At 35.6% G+C, this 21392-nt stretch overlaps 3 protein-coding genes across 14 annotated transcripts in view; all 3 read left to right on the plus strand.

Annotated features, from left to right (window-relative positions):
* shc1 (SHC (Src homology 2 domain containing) transforming protein 1) overlaps positions 1 to 4306 on the plus strand; it is a 40790-nt gene extending 36484 nt beyond the window's left edge. Inside the window, exons 13-14 of one of the 3 annotated variants that reach the window (XM_058748201.1) lie at positions 1226 to 1461; positions 1549 to 4302. In XM_058748201.1, coding sequence (XP_058604184.1) covers positions 1226 to 1461; positions 1549 to 1677 — 365 coding nt within the window. In that variant the 3' untranslated portion in view covers positions 1678 to 4302. Of the gene's footprint in view, positions 1 to 1225; positions 1462 to 1548 lie in introns of all 3 variants that reach the window. The other 2 variants (XM_058748202.1, XM_058748200.1) reach the window with 2 other exon arrangements.
* Positions 4307 to 4524: 218 nt separating this feature from the next.
* Positions 4525 to 6093, plus strand: lenep (lens epithelial protein). The gene is made up of 2 exons (XM_058748203.1): positions 4525 to 5103; positions 5933 to 6093. The coding sequence occupies exon 1, from the start codon at positions 4905 to 4907 to the stop codon at positions 5094 to 5096; it is 192 nt and encodes a 63-aa protein (XP_058604186.1). The 5' UTR covers positions 4525 to 4904; the 3' UTR covers positions 5097 to 5103; positions 5933 to 6093.
* Positions 6094 to 7315: 1222 nt separating this feature from the next.
* Positions 7316 to 20849, plus strand: pbxip1b (pre-B-cell leukemia homeobox interacting protein 1b). Of its 10 annotated transcripts, none has more exons than XM_058746772.1 (10): positions 7316 to 7440; positions 9261 to 9349; positions 9886 to 10098; positions 10252 to 10549; positions 14260 to 14484; positions 15122 to 15145; positions 16242 to 16285; positions 16382 to 16498; positions 16822 to 17089; positions 17345 to 20849. In XM_058746772.1, the coding sequence occupies exons 2-10, from the start codon at positions 9287 to 9289 to the stop codon at positions 18718 to 18720; spliced, it is 2628 nt and encodes an 875-aa protein (XP_058602755.1). In that variant the 5' UTR covers positions 7316 to 7440; positions 9261 to 9286; the 3' UTR covers positions 18721 to 20849. The 10 variants fall into 10 exon arrangements, with proteins under 10 accessions (XP_058602755.1, XP_058602763.1, XP_058602757.1 ...); XM_058746780.1 differs by having other exon boundaries at positions 16382 to 16453; XM_058746774.1 differs by having other exon boundaries at positions 16245 to 16285.
* The last annotated feature ends 543 nt before the right edge of the window (positions 20850 to 21392 follow it).

Below are 21392 nucleotides of genomic sequence, written 5' to 3' on the forward strand. Positions count from 1 at the left end.
TTCATGTATTTGCTCTAAAATGGCACAAATAGTGATTTTAAAAATCTGTAAAAATCTACTGAATCATCATTAAAGCATGTACTCCACTTTATTTTTCACTAAATAAACACAAGGAAGAATTTATTTTTTATTTATGTGCATTAATATAACAATAGCATACAGTGCAAATCTGTTTAAAATCAGTGAAAGCATTATTTGCCTTTAAAATTTTGTTCATTTTAAAACGTAATTTTTATTATTTTCATTTATATGCTACAATGTAACTATTAATATTTTAATATATTTAACATTAATATTTACATACATGGCGTTCAAAAATTTAAGGTCCGTAAGATTTAAAAAAATAAATAAATAAATATATGCTTTTAAAAGAGGTCTTTAATGCTCACAAAGGCTGCATTTATTTGATAAAAAAATATAATTAGGAACAGTGATATTGTGAAATATTATTACAATATAAAATAACTGTTTTCTATTTTAATATATTTTAAGATGTCATGTATTCCTGTAATAGCAAAATAATTACTTCAGTCTTCAAAGTTACATGATGCTTCAGAAATTATTCACATTATGCTGATATGCTGCTTGAGAAACAATTATTATTATTATTATAAGTAATAAGTGTTGTAAACATTATATTTTTATGGAAACTGTGATTTAATTTCTCTTTTTTTTTTTTTTTTTTGATTGTTTTGATGTAAAAAAAAAAGGTTTAAAATAAAATTATTTGTAACTGAAATTTTCTTTGCCATAATGCAAAAAGTCTTTACTGTCACTTGAATCAATTTAATGCATCCTTTGTAAATTAAAGTATTAATTTCTTTCAAAAAAATGTATCTTGCTTACCCCAAATCTTTGAACAGCAGTGTACAGTATATTTTTACTAATGTCTTAATACACTTAATACAAATGGCATATACGTTTTTGTAAAAAAACAATAAAATGTTGATTCACTATTTTGATTAATACAGATAGTTTAAACTGATTAATAATAATGAATGGATTTTTCCAACTCCTAACACTTGAAACATATCAATATATTGCCCAGATTTTCACATTTTCTTTATGGAGATTCCTTATATATTTTGGATAAGTTGTTTTAGCTATGTTTTAAAGAGAATATTTGGGTTTGCTGTACTTTCTTTCTAGTTCAGTTATAGGTGCAGTTATAGAATAACAGTAAATTGTCCAAAGATACGTCAGTATTGTGCTCTTCATTTTTTAGAACCATTTGACGCTGCTTTAGGTGTGTCGGGTGCAGTGGCGCCCCCTCTGGCAGAGCAGCTGCAGAACGAGCCCTGGTTCCACGGACCTCTCAGCCGCAGACAGGCCGAAAGACTCCTGACCAAGGATGGAGACTTCCTGGTGCGGGAGTCAGGCACCACACCAGGCCAGTATGTCCTCACTGGACAGCAGGGCAGCCAACCTAAACACCTGCTTCTGGTGGATCCAGAGGGAGTGGTGAGTAATATGATAAAATACACCACACTCTCAATATTTTGTCCTTATCAAAACATAATTCTTTAACATCTTTTTTTGCTGTCATAGGTGCGCACCAAAGACCACCGCTTCGAGAGCGTCAGTCACTTGATTAGCTATCACATGGACAACCGGCTGCCAATCATCTCGGCAGGAAGTGAGGTGTGTCTGCAGCAGCCAGTTGATCGCCGTGCTTGAGAAAAAAAAAAGAAAAAAAAAGCTTTTTCTCTACCACACATTGAAGAGAAAAAAAAACTCCTCCCTTTCCTACTTTTTTGACAGATTCTATTAGAGAAAAACTGTTTTTCCAATTGGGAGTGTAAGCTAATCATATCTTCACAGAAACACAGAATTTTGTACCGCATCAACCACCGGCCATGAAATTACAAAGCGATGCAATCATTCTACTCAAAGACTAAAGGACATGTCGCTTGCAATAAGCGATTACAAAAAGCCTAACGATGAGGCATCTGAAAGAGAAGCAGATGCAAAATGGATGTGACATCACTTCCCAAACACGACATCATGTCTTGAATTAAAACTGGGATGCACCTGTAACCATGGCAACAGGCCCGGGCATTCTTCGAGTCGAGAGTTGATGTGAATGTACTAAATTTGCAGAACCTTCGTAGCACTCTAAAGATTCACATCTGGTGCAATGGGCGAAATCCAAAGACTCGAGTTTCATATTGATCATAGAGCCTTTGTTGCACTCGTTTGGAAATCTCGCGAGACTGTTTGATGAATATGCAAAACTTTAAAGAGAATACAGAGCTCATTCTCCAATCACAGACGTCACATACCCAAAGGAACATAATTTTCCCAATTTTCCCGCCAAGAGAAATCACACAAAATGCCTCTTATTCTCAACCTCACAATACCCTTTACAGAATTCCGAGCGTGATCCCCAAGAAAAATTGGGAATTTTGGTCATTTGGAAAGACCCCTGAACATATGTGAAAGCTTTAGCAGCTCGGATGCTGTGTATTTTTCCTTATGCAAATAAGCAGACGCTGTGAGGGACTTACGCTGCCCGTTACGAGAGACTACAAACTAGTCCGTGGAAAAAGGGAACGTTCCCTTTCCACATAACATCATATATAAACCTGGGACAAAAGGGACGAGAGAAAAAAAAAATACAGTGCAATCAGTGGACATGGGAATAGGACTGAAGAACTGTGGTTTGAGTTCTGATTGAAGCCCTCTTATGATGTCATTTTAACTAAGAATTTCTATATTTGTCGCAATGGTGTCATCTCGATCAGCCGACGACATCATCGGGATGGTTTTATTCTGGGAAATGGAGGCTCTATTTTTCTTGATCTTTTTCTTGTGGACATTACTTCTGTTCGCATTGACAATCGATCTTCACGTGTATCGAGGTGTCAGCTGCTTCTGTACGTTCGGAGACTCGAGTTACAAGAGAAAGCGGTGTATTATAATACATGCATCTTTTTCAAAGATTCACTATAATCACTTTGCATTTGAATGACATAGATTGCAAGGGGACACACCATCCTGGAAGAGGAAAAGCACTCCAAATGAATTCTGAACGTGTCTTTGCAGCCACAAGTGCAGTTTCTGTTGAAGCCACAAACAAGAAACCACTTTTTTCATCTTTGTTTGCTCTGATATTGATTGTGCCTTTTTTTACCAAACACAGACGCACCGATAAAACACAGTCGCCTTTTGTGATTCTATAGGTAATCGTGACACTTTTCTTTTCTGGAAAAAACACAACTGAAAAGATAATCAGCTGCAAAAAACGACACAAGTTCACTGAGGCTCAGTGCAGATTTTGGGAAAGCATTCTTCGTTTTCTTTGGCACGTTAATTCTGCTATGCTGTTCTTACTGTGTATCGTTCTTACTGTGTTGCTTAAACGGTTCTTCTATCTCTCATTTAGAAACCGACATTAGATGCCCTGTAAAAGAACATGTAAATAAGCTTTGCCTATGCTAGTAGCTGTCTAAAACCAGTCATTCACTGTGTGGATCTGTGTCAAATGGGAATTTGCAAACTCACAGGATTGTACTGGGTGAAAAAACATAAAGGTGTAAGATTCGACATGCTCTTCTGAAGACAATGCGATCACTCTGTGTTTATCACACAAATCTATGTAAACTATGAGGATTTGCTTAGATGTACAAAGACCCTTATCTGGATGCATTATGAATCTGAAATGGGCAACGGTTTTATTTTTAGTCTTTTTAATGGATGTAACTTGTGGATTTTGAGTCAGTGGTCAACATTCGTTCCACATTATAAATCCAGATGGATCCCCACCGCAACTGTATGCGACCAGCCTTCACGCTAATGTGAATTGTAGCCTGTTGTAATTCAAATGAATGCATTGAATGGTTTTTTTAATCATTTGACGTCAGACTTTTTATGTGCTGATAGCACCATGGATCTGGTCACTAACTGCTAATGGAGTTTAAACAGAGTGTGTTTATGAGTCTGTGTGTGTGTGTGGATGCATACATATGCAGGGCTGGAATGGTCTGGAATAATCTGGCTTTTACAACTCTGACTCGCCACTCAACTGTTTGCTCATTTTCATATTTCACAGCGGCCTTTTGTTGCATGGAAACACTTCCTGTTATTGTGGTAATGGTGACTTTTGTGTTGTGGTTGGTTGTTTGCTATTTTCTAAGCCAAAGGCTTTTTCTTTTTTTCTTCTTTTCTTGTTTGCCTATATAAATGATGCTTCTTTTTTTAAATACATGTTTTTGATTATTTTAATTATTCTTTTTATGTTGTTGTTCTTCTTTGGGGAAAACATAATGTTTACACCTGTATCAAACGATAGATTACATATATAAATGCATATATCATTCATCCTTCTTGGTGTGTTTCATTTCACATTCCTATTACCTATTTTTGATCTAGATTAGTTTTAAGTTAATTAACGAGCATAAATCTATTTCTCAAGGGGTTTGTGGCCCCAAATCTCAGAATCGTATTGCTGTAATTGTTCTTCTTTAAGATTAATCCCAGAAATCATTTAGTGTGACACTCCTCATCATATTATTACAGAAAAAAAGTCTGTATTTGTTTGTGCACGGTGCGTGAATATTTGGACAGTCATTCAGGTCCTTTCACTGCACAGTAGAGGAATTAGAGATGAACAATAGGTAGATGAGAGATGTTGTGAGGCCATTGTGCAATAGGAGGTGAACAGTTAGCTGGCATTTTCCAGAGCTGAATAAAACCCGTTTTACAGGGGGCACTGGGTCCGTGGATCCCACAACACACAGGAGTCAGTTCGCTCCAGGGTTTCATCTGAAGAGACGTTACGGTTGAAGGAAAAAGTGGAGACCCACAACGCGCAGCGGCAAACAAGGACCTTGCCCGCTCTCTTCCAGTTCCTCCCTTCGAGGATTGCTCGTGCTCTCCAGTCGACCGTGGAGCGGTGGCGTGAGATGCACCCACAGCGTCCTCTGCCCCAGGCCATGCCCTCCTCACTGGGCCAAAACCTGAGAGATGCAGCTCTGAGGATGGGCCATGGCAAGAACCTGCTGGGAGGGAATGTGGCTTATGGAGTCATCCAGTCCCTTAAAGAGTGCCTCTACTTCCTGCTCTGCTGCTGGTGCATCAAAGAGATCCTGGACTAAGAAAAAGGTAAAAAATAAAATAAATAAATAATAATAAAAAATATATATATATATATATATATATATATATAATAAAATAATAATTTTATGATGTTTTCCAAAGTAACATCTAATAACAATCAGTGTTTTAGGATGAATTATAGTATTTAATTTATATATTAAAATTATTAAATATTATTGTTATTATAAATATTAAAATTATTATAATAATTTAAGTACATGAAGTTGCTGGTCCCATCGACTTCCTTATTATTAATATTATTTAATAGTGACAAGCAGCTGTTTGGTTACCAACCTTCTTCAAAATATCTTTTTTTTTTTTTAAATGTTCAGCAAAAGAAAGAAACTCACAATTTAGGGGTGAACTGCCTCTTTAAGTGCCAAGGCAGCCGTTCTAATTTTAAGTATTTTTAAATACATTTTTAATCTAATATTAGTTTTATTTTATTTCAGCTGTTTAATTTACTGAAAACGATTTTAACGATTTTAATTTAGATTTAAATTAACAATAACTAATAAACTATTTTTTTCTAAGCTGTATGAGGTTAATGTTGAACAATGATTAAATGTTAATTTATATCGACTATTTTAAACGTTTACAGAAACAAAACAAGGGCTCACAAACATTTAGCCTTGACCTTGTATAAGTGTGTGCAATCTAGTGATGTTACCATTAGAGGGCGCCCTGTTCAACTGAAAAAAAAAAAATATATATATATATATATATATATTATTTTGAAGCCTGAATACATTTCATACTACTTAATTAGTGGGTTAATCGTCAGATGATATTTAAAACAGCTGTATAGTGATATTTATGATGTTTCTTTTTTCAGAGCTTTTGAGCGGGTGGATGATTCATCACAGATGTGTTGATGCTTTGGCCTGAATCCATATCTCTTCACACATGCATAAACACTCATGCCTCACAACTATTAGAGGCTGCTGTAGCAATGCACTTTAAAGCAGCATATCACACAGGCTTCATATGAAGAACATAGACCACATCCATGTCAACATGCTGGTGGTATTCAAACATGTTATAAATAACACTGTTTGAGAAAACTGTGCAATAATAATAATAATAAAAACAAAACAAAAAAAAACAGATTGTGTGATTCTTCTTAAATAGCTCACAAAAAGGTCCCGAGGCTTTTTAAATGGGTTTAAAGCTTAGTACAAACTGTGACTGTATAATGTGGGCCTAATAGTTTATGTGTGAAGAAGACAGTGTTACAAGAAGTACATTTGTGAATACAAATGCAACAAATACAGTATGCCATAAATATGTATTAGAATACATATCAAACATTACACAAATGCATACAGAATGTGTTATAATACATGCTGAAAACAAATAGCATATCACATGCTCTATGCAAATAAATAGGCTATTGTAAACTGAGGCATTACACTAAACGCCAGTCTAGAAAATGTAGGTTATGCACGTTCATGCAAAACTTTTCACCGCAGTGCTAGTGTGTTTTGGGTGGTTGATCTGGCATGTTATGCAGATTGGGTTTTCAAAGTGTTTGCTTACTGATCCATGTCAAAAAGTTGGCTCAGGTCAGACTTTCAAAAGTCTGGTCTCATTTTATAACTATAAAATTATTATATAAAACTATAACTATAAAATTATAGTGACTTTTTTTTTTTTTCTTCATGAATTTAAAAATACAAATTTCATGAAAATACAAAACAGTTCAGTAGGTTCTCAAGACACATAACATAAGGAACAACATCAATCGAAATAAGAATACATAAGTAACTATAAGCAATTGAAGAGCATCACAAACATTATTTCCTGTTATTAGAAAAACGTTATATTCATCAGAGTAACTGGAGTGGCTCAAAACCCTATTTTGTTTCAAACAGCTCTTGAAACTGATTTTGAATCTATAAAAATTTCAAATAACAAAAAAGCACACAAATGGTACTAATGTATATTAAAGTCTTATTAAAGGCTTAAAGAACACCCTCTCCATCTTTTACGTAACCATACACCAAGTCTAATACATACGGATGGAGGTTTGTTGGGATCCTTTTCCCATTTGTTTGAGAACATCCTCCTCATTTTCATGTCACCTGTGTTTGTCAGTCACAAAAAGAAAAAAAGAAAAAAGTGTGCTTTGAAGGACGGAAGATAAAGTATGCTGCCATTGGTGGAGAACGCAGCGTGTGGGCGGGACATAGCTCAACGGCAAGCGCTGATTGGTTGAAAACTTTCAAGACCGAAGGCCTGTCAACAAAACTGCACACTTGAGTTTGCAACTTTGCACAAGACACGGGAGAGTGGTGGCAATTAAAGCGGTATTAAAGGCGGAAGGTCCTTCAGAGTTACCAGGTATGCTTCTCTTTTAATACTTTTAGATGTTTTTCGTATTTAACCAAACTCACATCGCACACATGAAGCTTGTTTCTTGTTTCTTCTATATTTCCGGCATGTGCATGTGTGTGTATGTAAAGTGCGACTTAGACATTTGCCTGTGGGTTTTATTGAACACTCCCCTTTTGACTGTGCCTGCTTAAAATGTATACAGACGTCCAACATCTGTGTAACATACAAACACAGAATATGCGATATATGGCGCATGGGAATAATAATTATGCTACTATTCGCATGACGTGAAGATGTGTCCTTGTATGGGCATTTTATGTCGGAGGAGAGATAAGAGAGACACAGAGGACCAAATGAAGCTTTTCCTTTACATTTCAAAACAATCTGGACTCACCTGGTTTAAAAATTCAGACATTTACCATGGTAGTCATAGTTTCCCCCAAAATAACATATTACAGTTATTGTTGCTTCTGTAAAATAAGCACTTCTGTTATTGTGTATAATAATTATTGCTAAAAATTTCAGTACTTTTATAATTGTATTACGTTAATATGGAACTTTTTCCAACCTCATAAAGCGTTCAAAAAGTTTTTTTGTTTTTTTTGTAAGTAGTAGCTGCTGCTGAAATATTGTCAGTATTTTAGGAAGCTTAATAAAGCTAAACTCATGTCTGTGAACTTAAAGTGCGATATATTTTAAGTTATTTAATTTCAAGATAAATAATTTTTGGTCATATGTATAATTATTATTGTGTATTTTTTTAATTATTTTCAAATATTACATCAGTATTTTCAATTTTGTAATAGAATTGTCTCGGATAATCTCAGTTTGGTGCACTTTGTGCTTCTTTCTGTGTTATTTTTAGCAGTTATCTATTTCAGACATTCTTCTATATCCTCAACTCTCATGGCTCATGGCTACATTGAAAAAAAAAACTCTCATGGGAGCCACATTATTAGCAGACCCAAATTACTGCGAAAGGAAAAAGATCCTTATTAAAGAGTGAAGTGTGTCACAAAGTGGTACGTCGGTGATTAGGCCTCTTTCATTTTTTAAATTCGCATGGAAGATTCACCATTTCGGCTTAACAGGATCCCATTCTTGCTCAGTTTATGCCAGATCTATTTAATATTCAGGTCTACTTAATATTTGAAAGATTTAGCACAAATGGAAAAAAGTGTCTGAATACGGTTCTGTAATTCATTGAAATGGCTGTTAGTCTTTGACCCACTTGGAAAAGTAGCTCATGTCTTTCTCGGTTTTCTGGTAGTGAGCAGTAGGTCCATTGCTTTGTTTTTTCAGTGCTGTCAGTATGTGTATAACTCCACCATTCTCTCCTGCATTAATGCCTTCAGGGCTGTTTCACTTGACATCCTTAGTTACACAGTTCTTTGCCAAAATATTTTCCAGCCAGGGAGCTGTTGGTGTAACCAATGGGACAACACAAGGATAATACTAATGAAGTGAAAACTCTTTCACTGCAGCTCCAGCTTTTCACTCTCTCCTTTACTCCTGTTTTTTCACTAGTAGAGGCCTGTAGTGGAGATACCGTCCTCATTGAACTCACTCACCACCCTCTCTATTACATCAACGTTGTTCTTTTTCAATTATGATATTATGTGTACAGCATATGTGTTGTATGCCAATAGTTCTGTACGTGTTCAAGGTCCTTTACGTATCCTTTACTTCTCTACATTTTAACATTTTGGACTCATGCAATGAAACTCAATCCACAATAAAGATGACTCTTAAATGTTGTTGTATTTGTCTATTAATTTGTTACTGAAATTGAGCTGATGACTTTCTAAAGTGCTTGTGTTTTTCAGTTGCTGGACGGAGCCACTAGGGGGCAATGTCTGAAAACAGCAACAGTGCCAATGGCAACAGCTGGACTCTTCTTACCCCGGAGGTAAAGGTGTGTTTCAGTGTCGGAGGCCTGGGTAAAAGTCTCTGTGGTCTGAAAATGTTCATGTTATCGCATACAATGACATTACATTCTATCTGTCAATTTATTCGAACCTAATATGCAAATTCATATATGAAGTGACTTTAATACACATCTTTTCTTTATGGGCGTAGTATTTACGAATAATTTATGGAGGTATAGCATTTATGTAGTATAATCAAGAACTCATGATATTTGTAATAATAATAGTAATGTATACACACTCATATGGGGAAAATGGTATTACTTAATGTCCTGATATAATGGAAACAAGGCAAGGTTAGTGTGGTAAAACTTCTGAAAACGTACTATTTATGAATCTAATGACTAATGGTATTTGTAGTAGTAGTAGTAATACAATAATAACAACATGAAAAGGTATGAAAGTTTTAAAAGTAGATTGTTAAGCTAGATTAATACTCATTTTGTAGGATATTGTGTCAAAACAATGCTTAAATTATGTATGAGATTAGGTTTGTTTAACAGTGACACTTTTCATGTTCAAGGAGTCTGGAGTTGAGAATGTGGGCCCTGTAGCTGAAGGTCTTCAGATCGAGGGGCAGATCTCAAAAGCACCTGAGCCCTCACCGGAGGCCCACAGTGACCTGGAGAAGCACTCCACTGAAGCATCTGCTCACCAGCCGGAGACAGAGACATCCACACAGTTGCAGTCTGACCCAGCTCTCACCCATGGGTCAGAGCCTCCAGAGCTATCTCAGGTGTCCTTCCTTAAATAAACGCTTCAGATGATCTGAAATCCTGATGGCCATAACCTATTTTACTAGATGACGTTTAGGTCGCCCAAAAAAAATAAAACTGTCATTTTGTGATCCTTTTTTTATGTAAAATAGTAACTAAATCTACCAAAAAAGCAGGTAACGTCTCCAGAGACGAGTGAGGGACGGGCCCAGCTGAATGCAACCCATATCAATGAAGAGCCCAGCTCTGTCAGTGCCACTGTTGAGGACATCAGCTCCTGGACCCCTGACCATGAGAAACAAGGTCTTTCAGAGAGCCCAGTTACTCCCAGCACTGATGTCGATTCATTCTCTGACTCTTACACTCACATAAGTTCTACCTCTGGATCAAGTCCGCTTCCTGCCTCAGTTTGTCAGGAAAGAGACTGGTTTAAATCGGATGAGGATTCACTGATGAAAACCATAACTGAAGGTGAGAGACTGTGCAACAAAAGTGATAGTGTCACATACTTTTTTACCTTTGCATTTATATCTATTTTTCTGTTCATTTGATCAAACAAGTTTGTTTTTAATATTCATTTTCTGTATGTATCTGTGTTTAAGTACTGTATATATCTTTAAAGTGTTGGTGGTGGTCAAAACGGAGCTTAAGTGCAGTTGGCAGGTCTGTTGTGGAATAATGATGGACTTGCATGATGACTGGTGGCAGCTTGACAGCTTGATTTCTGTTTATTGTTTTTTATTTATATTTGAAAACAGCGTGCCCGCTCTGATTACATTTTGGATGCATCATTCTCTCTGTTGTCTTTCTTAAGGTGAACTTTTGCTTGTACCTGCATCTTGAAAACTCTTCTATAATTCAGCCATAATATTTCTTATGAAAATAGCCACAGAAGCTGGAATAGTGTTAAAGTCAAACAAACAAACAATGCTCACCAAGGCTGCATTTATTTAGTCAAAAATGGTAAAAAAAAAAAAAGTCATTGTAAAATATTAATTTGTATATATATATATATATATATATATATATGTGTGTGTGTGTGTTTTCTATTTTAATATAATTTAAAGTGTAATTTTTCCTGTGATTAGAAAAACTGAATAGCAGCCATAAATCCAGTTTTCAGTGTCACATGATCATTCAGAAATCATTCTAATATGCCGATTTGGAGCTAAAGAAACATCTCTTATTATTTTCAATGTTGAAAACAGTTGTGGTGCTTAGTTTTTTTTTTTTTTAAGAATTCATTGATGAATAGAAAGATTTAATTGAAATTTATTTGAAATGGGAAATCTTGTAGCATTACAGATGTCACATTTGATCAATTTAATGCATCCTTGCTGAATAAATATATTATCCTTAAAATCTTTCTGACCCCAAGCTTTTGAACGGTTTTGTAAATGTATAATAATTAAGATTGGAAATGCTTCAGTGTGGCATGTTTTAGTCGTCTTGCTAATGTGTCTTGAGAAGAGTTTAATGCTAGATCACTGAAGCTGCAGAGCAGACTGATGACGTGACCATGGGGAGCTCCAGAAATAGAGCCTCAGTCTCAGTACACGAGCATAGCCTTGATTCGCCAGACAACCCTAACCCTACAATCAGAGAACAGTGAATGCTTAATAATATGTTCCAGGGCCAAAAAGGATGTTCATGTCCTACTCTTGCAAATAATGTTAGCTATTATATGAAGCATCCATAAAAGCCACTTTAAACTATTAAAAAAAAAAAAACAGCAATTTGGCTGCTGCACTAACCAGCTGGAAAAGGATTGCTCTTTTTTTTTTTTTTTTTTTTTTTTTTAAATGCAATTGCAATGCAGTTGTGTATTTGTGTAATACCTACTGAATATCCCCAATAATCATGTGCCCGTTTTCTGTGTAGAGTCTAAAGAAGTGTTGGAAACAAACGGAAAGGAGGGGATGGTTTCTGAAAGAGACAAATCTCCCACCTGGGCTCTTTGGACAAGACTGAGGCAGAAGATGATGAAGAGGGTGAGGAGGAAGACTTTCAACAACCTCAAAGAGAAGAGGAAACAGTCTTTTCTTTGAACAAGTGCATCCTTGCAGCTGTCATTCTTCTAGGACTAGGGACCATTTTCTTCTCTGGTGAGCATGAGGCCCCTTGTTTTCACACTCTTGAATGAAATCAAATGAAAAACAGATCGCTGTATTCTCTAGATTCATAAGAAATCCAGTTCTTAGCATATTCAAATAATGAAATAATAAATGTATCATTTTAATAATGCTTCCTAAATACTTATTTACCATATTCAGCACCAAAAGTGGGTCTTCAAGTCGGGTATCATTAATGAAAGGGGGTCTCTTATTTTTTTAATATAAATTTTGTCATTACTAATAATATATTGTCAGCATAAGTTTAAGTGAATTTTAAAATTCTAAAACTTTCCATGTTTAAATTTGAATGTGAATCCCATTTTTTTTTTCCAGTTTGATTTCATAAATGGGATCAACATAACACTCTTAGGCCATCGTTAATAGGTTGTCAGTCACTAGAGACATCTACATGAACTACATACTTAGAAATGTGTGATGGAGATTTCCACACATTTATGGGGATGGTTATCAACTTTTCTAAGACTCCTTGATAAACTGGTTTTGAATATGGTGTGTCATAAAATGGGGCATGTGACCAAAAGTACCTATGCAGTGGCCCATATCACAGAGTGAATTTGAATATGTTCCTGTGTCTGAGACTGAGGTGTATTGTTCCACAGGTATGCTCATGGACCCAGATGATGGTAGGAAGAGTGTTTGTGTCTGTGTGAGTTTGAATGAAGCAGTTTGACGCTTTAGCTCAATGTAATTTGCTGGTGAATGGATGCTGCAGTTGTAAATATGCATGTGCTTTTGCATATGTGCTGGATATGAACCACTGGTTCTCAGCCTTTGGACTCTGATGCCCCTCACTGTCCACAACAACATTCAAATGACCCATGACCTTTCCATTCATTCATGATTTGCTGGATATGGTTAAGGATAATAATTAAAAAAAATATATAAAATTATAAGACTTAACAAAATATTTTAGAGCTTGGAAAATCTGGAAAAATGCATATTTGTAAAGTGTATTAAAATGCCCATTATGTAATTAAAGGGATATTTCAGCCAAAAATGAAAGCACTGTTGTTATTTACTCTAGTTGTTCCAAACTTGTATGCGATTATTTCTTCTGTTGAGCGTTAATAAGATATTTTGATGAATGTTACAGTTGTTGGTCCCCATTGACTTTCATAGTATGGTAAAAAAAAAAAAAGTCATTGTAAAATATTAATTTGTATATATATATATATATATATATATGTGTGTGTGTGTTTTCTATTTTAATATAATTTAAAGTGTAATTTTTCCTGTGATTAGAAAAACTGAATAGCAGCCATAAATCCAGTTTTCAGTGTCACATGATCATTCAGAAATCATTCTAATATGCCGATTTGGAGCTAAAGAAACATCTCTTATTATTTTCAATGTTGAAAACAGTTGTGGTGCTTAGTTTTTTTTTTTAAGAATTCATTGATGAATAGAAAGATTTAATTGAAATTTATTTGAAATGGGAAATCTTGTAGCATTACAGATGTCACATTTGATCAATTTAATGCATCCTTGCTGAATAAATATATTATCCTTAAAATCTTTCTGACCCCAAGCTTTTGAACGGTTTTGTAAATGTATAATAATTAAGATTGGAAATGCTTCAGTGTGGCATGTTTTAGTCGTCTTGCTAATGTGTCTTGAGAAGAGTTTAATGCTAGATCACTGAAGCTGCAGAGCAGACTGATGACGTGACCATGGGGAGCTCCAGAAATAGAGCCTCAGTCTCAGTACACGAGCATAGCCTTGATTCGCCAGACAACCCTAACCCTACAATCAGAGAACAGTGAATGCTTAATAATATGTTCCAGGGCCAAAAAAGGATGTTCATGTCCTACTCTTGCAAATAATGTTAGCTATTATATGAAGCATCCATAAAAGCCACTTTAAACTATTAAAAAAAAAAAAAAAAAACAGCAATTTGGCTGCTGCACTAACCAGCTGGAAAAGGATTGCTCTTTTTTTTTTTTTTTCCTCCTTTTTTTTTTTTTAAATGCAATTGCAATGCAGTTGTGTATTTGTGTAATACCTACTGAATATCCCCCAATAATCATGTGCCCGTTTTCTGTGTAGAGTCTAAAGAAGTGTTGGAAACAAACGGAAAGGAGGGGGATGGTTTACGAAAGAGACAAATCTCCCACCTGGGCTCTTTGGACAAGACTGAGGCAGAAGATGATGAAGAGGGTGAGGAGGAAGACTTTCAACCACCTCAAAGAGAAGAGGAAACAGTCTTTTCTTTGAACAAGTGCATCCTTGCAGCTGTCATTCTTCTAGGACTAGGGACCATTTTCTTCTCTGGTGAGCATGAGGCCCCTTGTTTTCACACTCTTGAATGAAATCAAATGAAAAACAGATCGCTGTATTCTCTAGATTCATAAGAAATCCAGTTCTTAGCATATTCAAATAATGAAATAATAAATGTATCATTTTAATAATGCTTCCTAAATACTTATTTACCATATTCAGCACCAAAAAGTGGGTCTTCAAGTCGGGTATCATTAATGAAAGGGGGGGGGGTCTCTTATTTTTTTTTAATATAAATTTTGTCATTACTAATAATATATTGTCAGCATAAGTTTAAGTGAATTTTAAAATTCTAAAACTTTCCATGTTTAAATTTGAATGTGAATCCCATTTTTTTTTTCCAGTTTGATTTCATAAATGGGATCAACATAACACTCTTAGGCCATCGTTAATAGGTTGTCAGTCACTAGAGACATCTACATGAACTACATACTTAGAAATGTGTGATGGAGATTTCCACACATTTATGGGGATGGTTATCAACTTTTCTAAGACTCCTTGATAAACTGGTTTTGAATATGGTGTGTCATAAAATGGGGCATGTGACCAAAAGTACCTATGCAGTGGCCCATATCACAGAGTGAATTTGAATATGTTCCTGTGTCTGAGACTGAGGTGTATTGTTCCACAGGTATGCTCATGGACCCAGATGATGGTAGGAAGAGTGTGAGAGTGTTTGTGTCTGTGTGAGTTTGAATGAAGCAGTTTGACGCTTTAGCTCAATGTAATTTGCTGGTGAATGGATGCTGCAGTTGTAATATGCATGTGCTTTTGCATATGTGCTGGATATGAACCACTGGTTCTCAGCCTTTGGACTCTGATGCCCCTCACTGTCCACAACAACATTCAAATGACCCATGACCTTTCCATTCATTCATGATTTGCTGGATATGGTTAAGGATAATAATTAAAAAATATATATAAAATTATAAGACTTAACAAAATATTTTAGAGCTTGGAAAATCTGGAAAAATGCATATTTGTAAAGTGTATTAAAATGCCCATTATGTAATTAAAGGGATATTTCAGCCAAAAATGAAAGCACTGTTGTTATTTACTCTAGTTGTTCCAAACTTGTATGCGATTATTTCTTCTGTTGAACATTAATAAGATATTTTGATGAATGTTACAGTTGTTGGTCCCCATTGACTTTCATAGTATGGTAAAAAAAAAAAAACACTATGGAAGTCAATGTGGCGCAGAAACTGTTTGGTTACTAACATTCATCAAAATATCTTATTTTGTGTTCAACAGAAGAAAGTAAGTCATACAGGCATGATGACAGTATTTTCATTTTTGGGTGAGAGCTGCAGTTTTCAGGGCACTGGCTAAATTGTTTTCAACTAAGCCTCATGATGCACAATAACTCATGACAGTTGCATTTGAAATGGTTTGTGCAGCATGTTTAATTTCCTGTGATGTCACATGGATGCTTAACCACTCTGAACACCTGTGAAAGATTGAAAGACCAAATCAGATATGGCGACATGACGGTGACATGAATAATGCATACATTTAGAAAATGAATCGGATTTAATTCTGAACATTGCATTTTATATTTAAGTCACTGCTAGAACCGCATGCTTTCTGTGTGATCGCTCGGGCCCTAATCACTGAGTGTTATGGTTCTATGTTAGCTTCCTCATCTTCATCACATCGGCCACTGTTGCTTTTTAATGATTGATATGTGATTATGATTGTTGTCGTGTTATTTTTCTTGATTTGCTTGATCTCCTGCGTTTTCCTCTCAGAAGCAGACATGGATGTTAGAGAGCTGAAGGACCCAACAAATCAGGTCCGTTCATTTGCTCTTCTTTTTTTGTATGATTTCACAGACCTAACATTTATATTTTAGTTAATATATCATCTGTTGGCTATTTGTTTGTGATAGGAGTGGCTGAATCCTGAGATCTCCAAAGACACACCTGTTGGTCTTCAGCCTCCAGATATTTTAAGCAAACAGGTGAAGGAAGATCAGCAAATATTGGTACTACAGGAACAGCTTCAGGTACAGACATGTGCAGACCTGTATTAAATGAAGTCCAAATTAAACCAAGAGTTTAAGTATCAGAGAGAGTGAAACAAAATGACAAGTAAATAGGCTGGTTCTGCTAGCGAACCTTTAAAAGTGTATATCTAAATGATCTTTTATACTGTTCCTCAAGGTTTCTAGGACCAACCGCTTGTAATTTACTTGTGCATGACCGTTATATTCAATAAGGCTAGTTCTGATATTACATAATTCCCATTTATGTTACAAAGAAGCAGGGACATTTCCAGTTTATGGGGTTTCTGTTGTTCGGTGTTAATTTTTTCCGTTTGTAAACTCAGCAACATCAGGGTGAACTGAAAGCAGCGCAACTTCGGGTGGAGGAAGGAGAGAAAGAGCGTGTGAGGAGAGAAAAGCTGGAAAAGGAATATGAGAGGATAAAAGGAGAACTAGATAGAGTACCTGCACTTCAGAAGGAGCTGGAGCAAGAGAACGAGAAGATGAAAGAAGAAAGCGCAAGAGCAAAGAAAGAACTGGAGGCACTGCCATCACTACAGAGAGAACTGGAGCATCTGAGAGCTAAAGTTTCACAGCTCACACAGAGCGCAGGTGCAGTAAACACACATGCACACACACTGAGAGCAGTCATCCATCAGTGAAACGCATGTATTCTGTGTTTTGTTTTTTCTATAAAAAATCTGATTAAAATGCATCTCTTAAACTTGTTTTAAAAGCTCTTGAAAAAATTTGTGTAAATCACATATATTAAAGTTTATATGCTTTGTTTTTTTGTTTTTGTTTTTTGTATTGTTTTCTGTTGGTAAAAAATATATATTTTAAAAATGCATCTTAACTCTCTTCCAGGAAGTGCAGAGTCTGTTCCTCCCATTGCAGCTTCTCGGATGCCCTCTGCTGGAGACAAAAGTGATGTACCACCGATGGAAAGACAAGACATGAAGCCCAGAAAGACTTGGGACAAAAAGAGTGAGGAGAAGGAACAAAGCAAGGGAGACAAAGAATGGAAAAAGAAGAAAAGTGGAAAAAAGGAAGATGACAAGGAAAAGAGGGAGCGAGTGACTGAGGGAAAACATGTGAAGGAACAGAAGGACTGGAAAAAAGATAAAAGCCACCAAGAGGCAGGTAAAGCAGGGAAGCGAAAAGAAGAGAGAAAAGAGTGGAAAAAGGACAAAAACCGAGATCATGGTAAAATGGGCAAAGAAAGTGAAGACAAGAAAGATTTTAAGGAGTGGGAGGAGAAAAAAGAATTGAAGGAAGATAAAAAGTGGAAGAAAGACAAACATGTAGGACAGGATGAGAGGAGGGGAGACAAAAAGGACTTGAAGGACACTGGAAACAAGAAAGTGAAAGAGGAAAAAGAATGGAAACAGAGAGGGGAGCGGAAAGAGGACAAAGACTGGAAAAGCGATAAACGGAGTGGTGGGAATGACCATAAAGAATTGAAAGAGAAAAGGAAAGACGAATGGAAAGGTGAAAAAGAATGGGGAAAGGAAAAGAATGAGGGAAAACACAACGATAAAACGGAGAAGAAATGGAAAGGAGACAAAGAATTTCCAAAGGAGTATGATGAAAAAGAAATGGAGAAGCAGTGGAGAGGGAAGTCAAAAGATAAAGAATGGTCAAGAGAGGGAGTAAAGGAGGAGAAAAAAAAGAAGGCGCCCTACCATAAAAACGAAGTGAAAAAGAGTCCCAATGAAAAGGAGAAACATGGGCATGGAGCACCAGACGAGACCTTCTCCCATCACCATTACGACCATGAGAACTACTGGACCAGACAGAGAGAGCGCATTCAGCACTATGACGGGCAGCGGGAGACGTGCAACGGTGTGGCAGACTGCGCTCGAGTCGAGGGACTCTCTCCCGTCGGCCTGCGGGACTTCGAGACCCTTCTCCAGTCCTATCTGAAGAATCTCCAGGATCAGGACCAGACCTCCAGGAAAGAGGAGCTCAGTAAGCTGGTGAAGGAGTTCTTCACGGACGGAGTGTTCGCTCATGATCAGATGCCGTTCAGGGAGTTCGTGGAAGACGTAGGGGACATTTTGGAGGACATTGCTGAAGGAGAAGAGAGCGACAGCGAGGAAGAGGAGAGCGAAGAAGACGACGACGATGAGATGGAAGAATTTGAAAGGGAGGCAATAGAGAAATTTGCACTTCCAGAGGAAGTGAGGAAGGTTGAGAAGAAGGGTGAGCAGAAGAAAGAGAGCAGAAGAGTGAAAGCTTGAAGGTTCCTCGTTGTAATTTAGAGGTTTCAAAAAAAAAAACGAAAAGGTACATCCGGAAACAGTCAGGCCTGATATTCTGCTTCCTAATGTAGTGTGTCATTTTTAAAAAGCTTGTTCATTTTGATCAGTATGGCTTTGCTTTTTCTTTTCATAGATGAAGCATTACTGTAAAACCTCAGTGATGGTTTCCTCCTTATAATAGCTGTTTTTGATCATTTTTCATTACTTTTACCTTTATTTGAAAATGTTATACAACATCAAATAAAGACTCTTGAGAGTCGCCTGTTCAGTCATTTAAAGATCTGGGGCTGGATTCATGAAATGTTGTTAAGAATAAAATTGTTTTATTTTCTTCTTTTTTTATTTTACAAAATGCATAGAATATTGTTTATTTGTGACAAGAACTCTTAACAGTTATTTTTTTGCCTTAAGATGGTTCCTAAAAAAAGCTGTAAAAGAATTAAAATTTTTGAAAAACGTTCAAAATAATTCTAAATTATATTTTAGACTACACAGATGATTAATAAATTAATTGGACCGTTATGATATTAAAATATAAGCATTACAACATTATAATACTGGCTAAATATACTACTGCATTTTACTTATTTATATAATGTAGCATACTTGTAGGTTTTTCAGATGTATGTTCAAGATTAGAAATACTGTGGATTATTAGATATGTTGCTATTAGACAAAAAAGTTTATAGATGAATAAATTTACTGTCAATATTTACCAAGTATTAAATTATTGCATTATAAAGACAAATGTAACCTCAGTAGGCTATTATACAATAAGAAAGTCAAATCATTTTATCATTGTTATTCTTAAAAAAAAAAATCCTAAAAAGAAAATGAATGTGTTCTTAAGACAATATTTGAGATTTTTTATCATTTCACTTAAACTTCTCATTTATCTTTAGAACATTATTAATTTTGTTTTGTTAAGAAGATATTCATGAATCTAGCTCCAAAAAAGAAGGGAACAGTGTCAAGAACTGTAGGATCTACTGTTACGGCACATCAGGTTTATGTTTACAACCTGGCACATATAATATTCGTGTGGGAATATTATCAGAAGAATGTAATTGTGAGAGTTACAGACTAGTATAGTCATTTTTTCAATCCTTTACAGTAGTCACGTAACGATTTATGTTCATTTTAGGATCATATTTAGCTTGTAGACTATGTACAGATATTAAATAGATTGTTGGAGTTTTATTAATGTTTATAATTTTGGCTTTTCTTTTCTTTCTTTTTTCTAATTCTTTAAATTATTTTGTTTGTCTTTGTCTGTTTGTTTGAGAGTTTCTGTAGTATTTATAACATTTTATGGAGGATATCGTTAGTAAGTAACATGCTTGTATTGTCTGGAACTTTGTAATCATTAAAAAGTGACAAACAAAAACACAAGCAAATCCTTAAAGAAAAGTGCAGGCCATCCTAGTTGTATGTAAAGGTAAGGTGAGTGCAGTAAGGTTTGTAATTTTAAGGTGTGTAATTTTGTGGGGTTTTTTGCTCTGAATCCTGTTTTTTGTCAAATTATACGCTGTCAGGCAAAACTGCTTGCACCTTTACAGTCTGGCTTTCACAGATCCTGTGCTGGGTTGAACAGTTAAATGCAAAAACTTAAGTATTGTACACTTATATACTTAATTACTTAAACGCAGCATGTACATGTTTTTCACAGGCCACTAAATTGTAACAAAATTGCAATATTGATAAGTGTAATTTGTTTTTTGTTTTGTTTTTTAATTGTTAATCACAAAAGTTCAAATGGTTGTGGTTATGGTAGTGGGAAATATTTTTGCTGTGAAACTTTTCACAGAATAAACATATACATACGGTCATGCATGATGTGTTGCTTTAGTTATTTGCTGTAAGATTTGTGCATTTTTAGGAAAACTTCTAAAAGAGGCCTGCATCAGTGACTGCGATACCTTATCTCTTCATCACATCGCTTGTAGTTCCTGAATAGTAGTTCCTCCTGTGCTGCACTGTATTTGGAACTTATTTGGCCAGAATGTCTGCATGAATGTCTCAAATGAACTGTGAAGTGTTTGTTATTGTTGCTTGTTTTGTGCACATGCATTTACAATGTCAGAACTTTATTAAACAATATTAAACTGTCCAAGTCATTTAATGGAATAAAGCAAATCATAAATAGCATACTCAAAAAAAAAAAAAAAAAGTATCCTTCTGTGTTGATACAAATTTCATTCATAGTAATTCTGAAGAAAATCACATATCCTGCATATCCTTATTGAATATATGGAGTGAGATTTATCCTCTGTATTTTATCTTTCCTTCAGTTAAAAATAACGCATTTCAGAAACATTAAGACAAACTGGTGGCTCAGTGAGAAAAACATACAGCAAAGAGGCAGGACCTAACATTTCTAAAAATAAAACCTCTGCTTTTTTCATAGTGAAAGAGGAAGTGAGGGAAAATAGTAGTTCACACAGAGTCTGAACAAGTGCAGTGTGACATTAAATGCAAATAAGAGTGAAGGCAGACGAGTAGATTCGTCTAGAGTACCTCTACAATGGGTGTGCATGATTCCAATTCTTTCTGATGGAGATTTACACTGGTTTTAAGTATCTGCAATGCCGTTTTTACTTTCATACATAAACGCTGCATAACCATCGATTAACATCTCCTCCGAGACATGC

Source organism: Onychostoma macrolepis, chromosome 16 (genome assembly GCF_012432095.1).
Source record: "Onychostoma macrolepis isolate SWU-2019 chromosome 16, ASM1243209v1, whole genome shotgun sequence".
NCBI classification, from domain to species: Eukaryota; Metazoa; Chordata; class Actinopteri; order Cypriniformes; family Cyprinidae; genus Onychostoma; species Onychostoma macrolepis.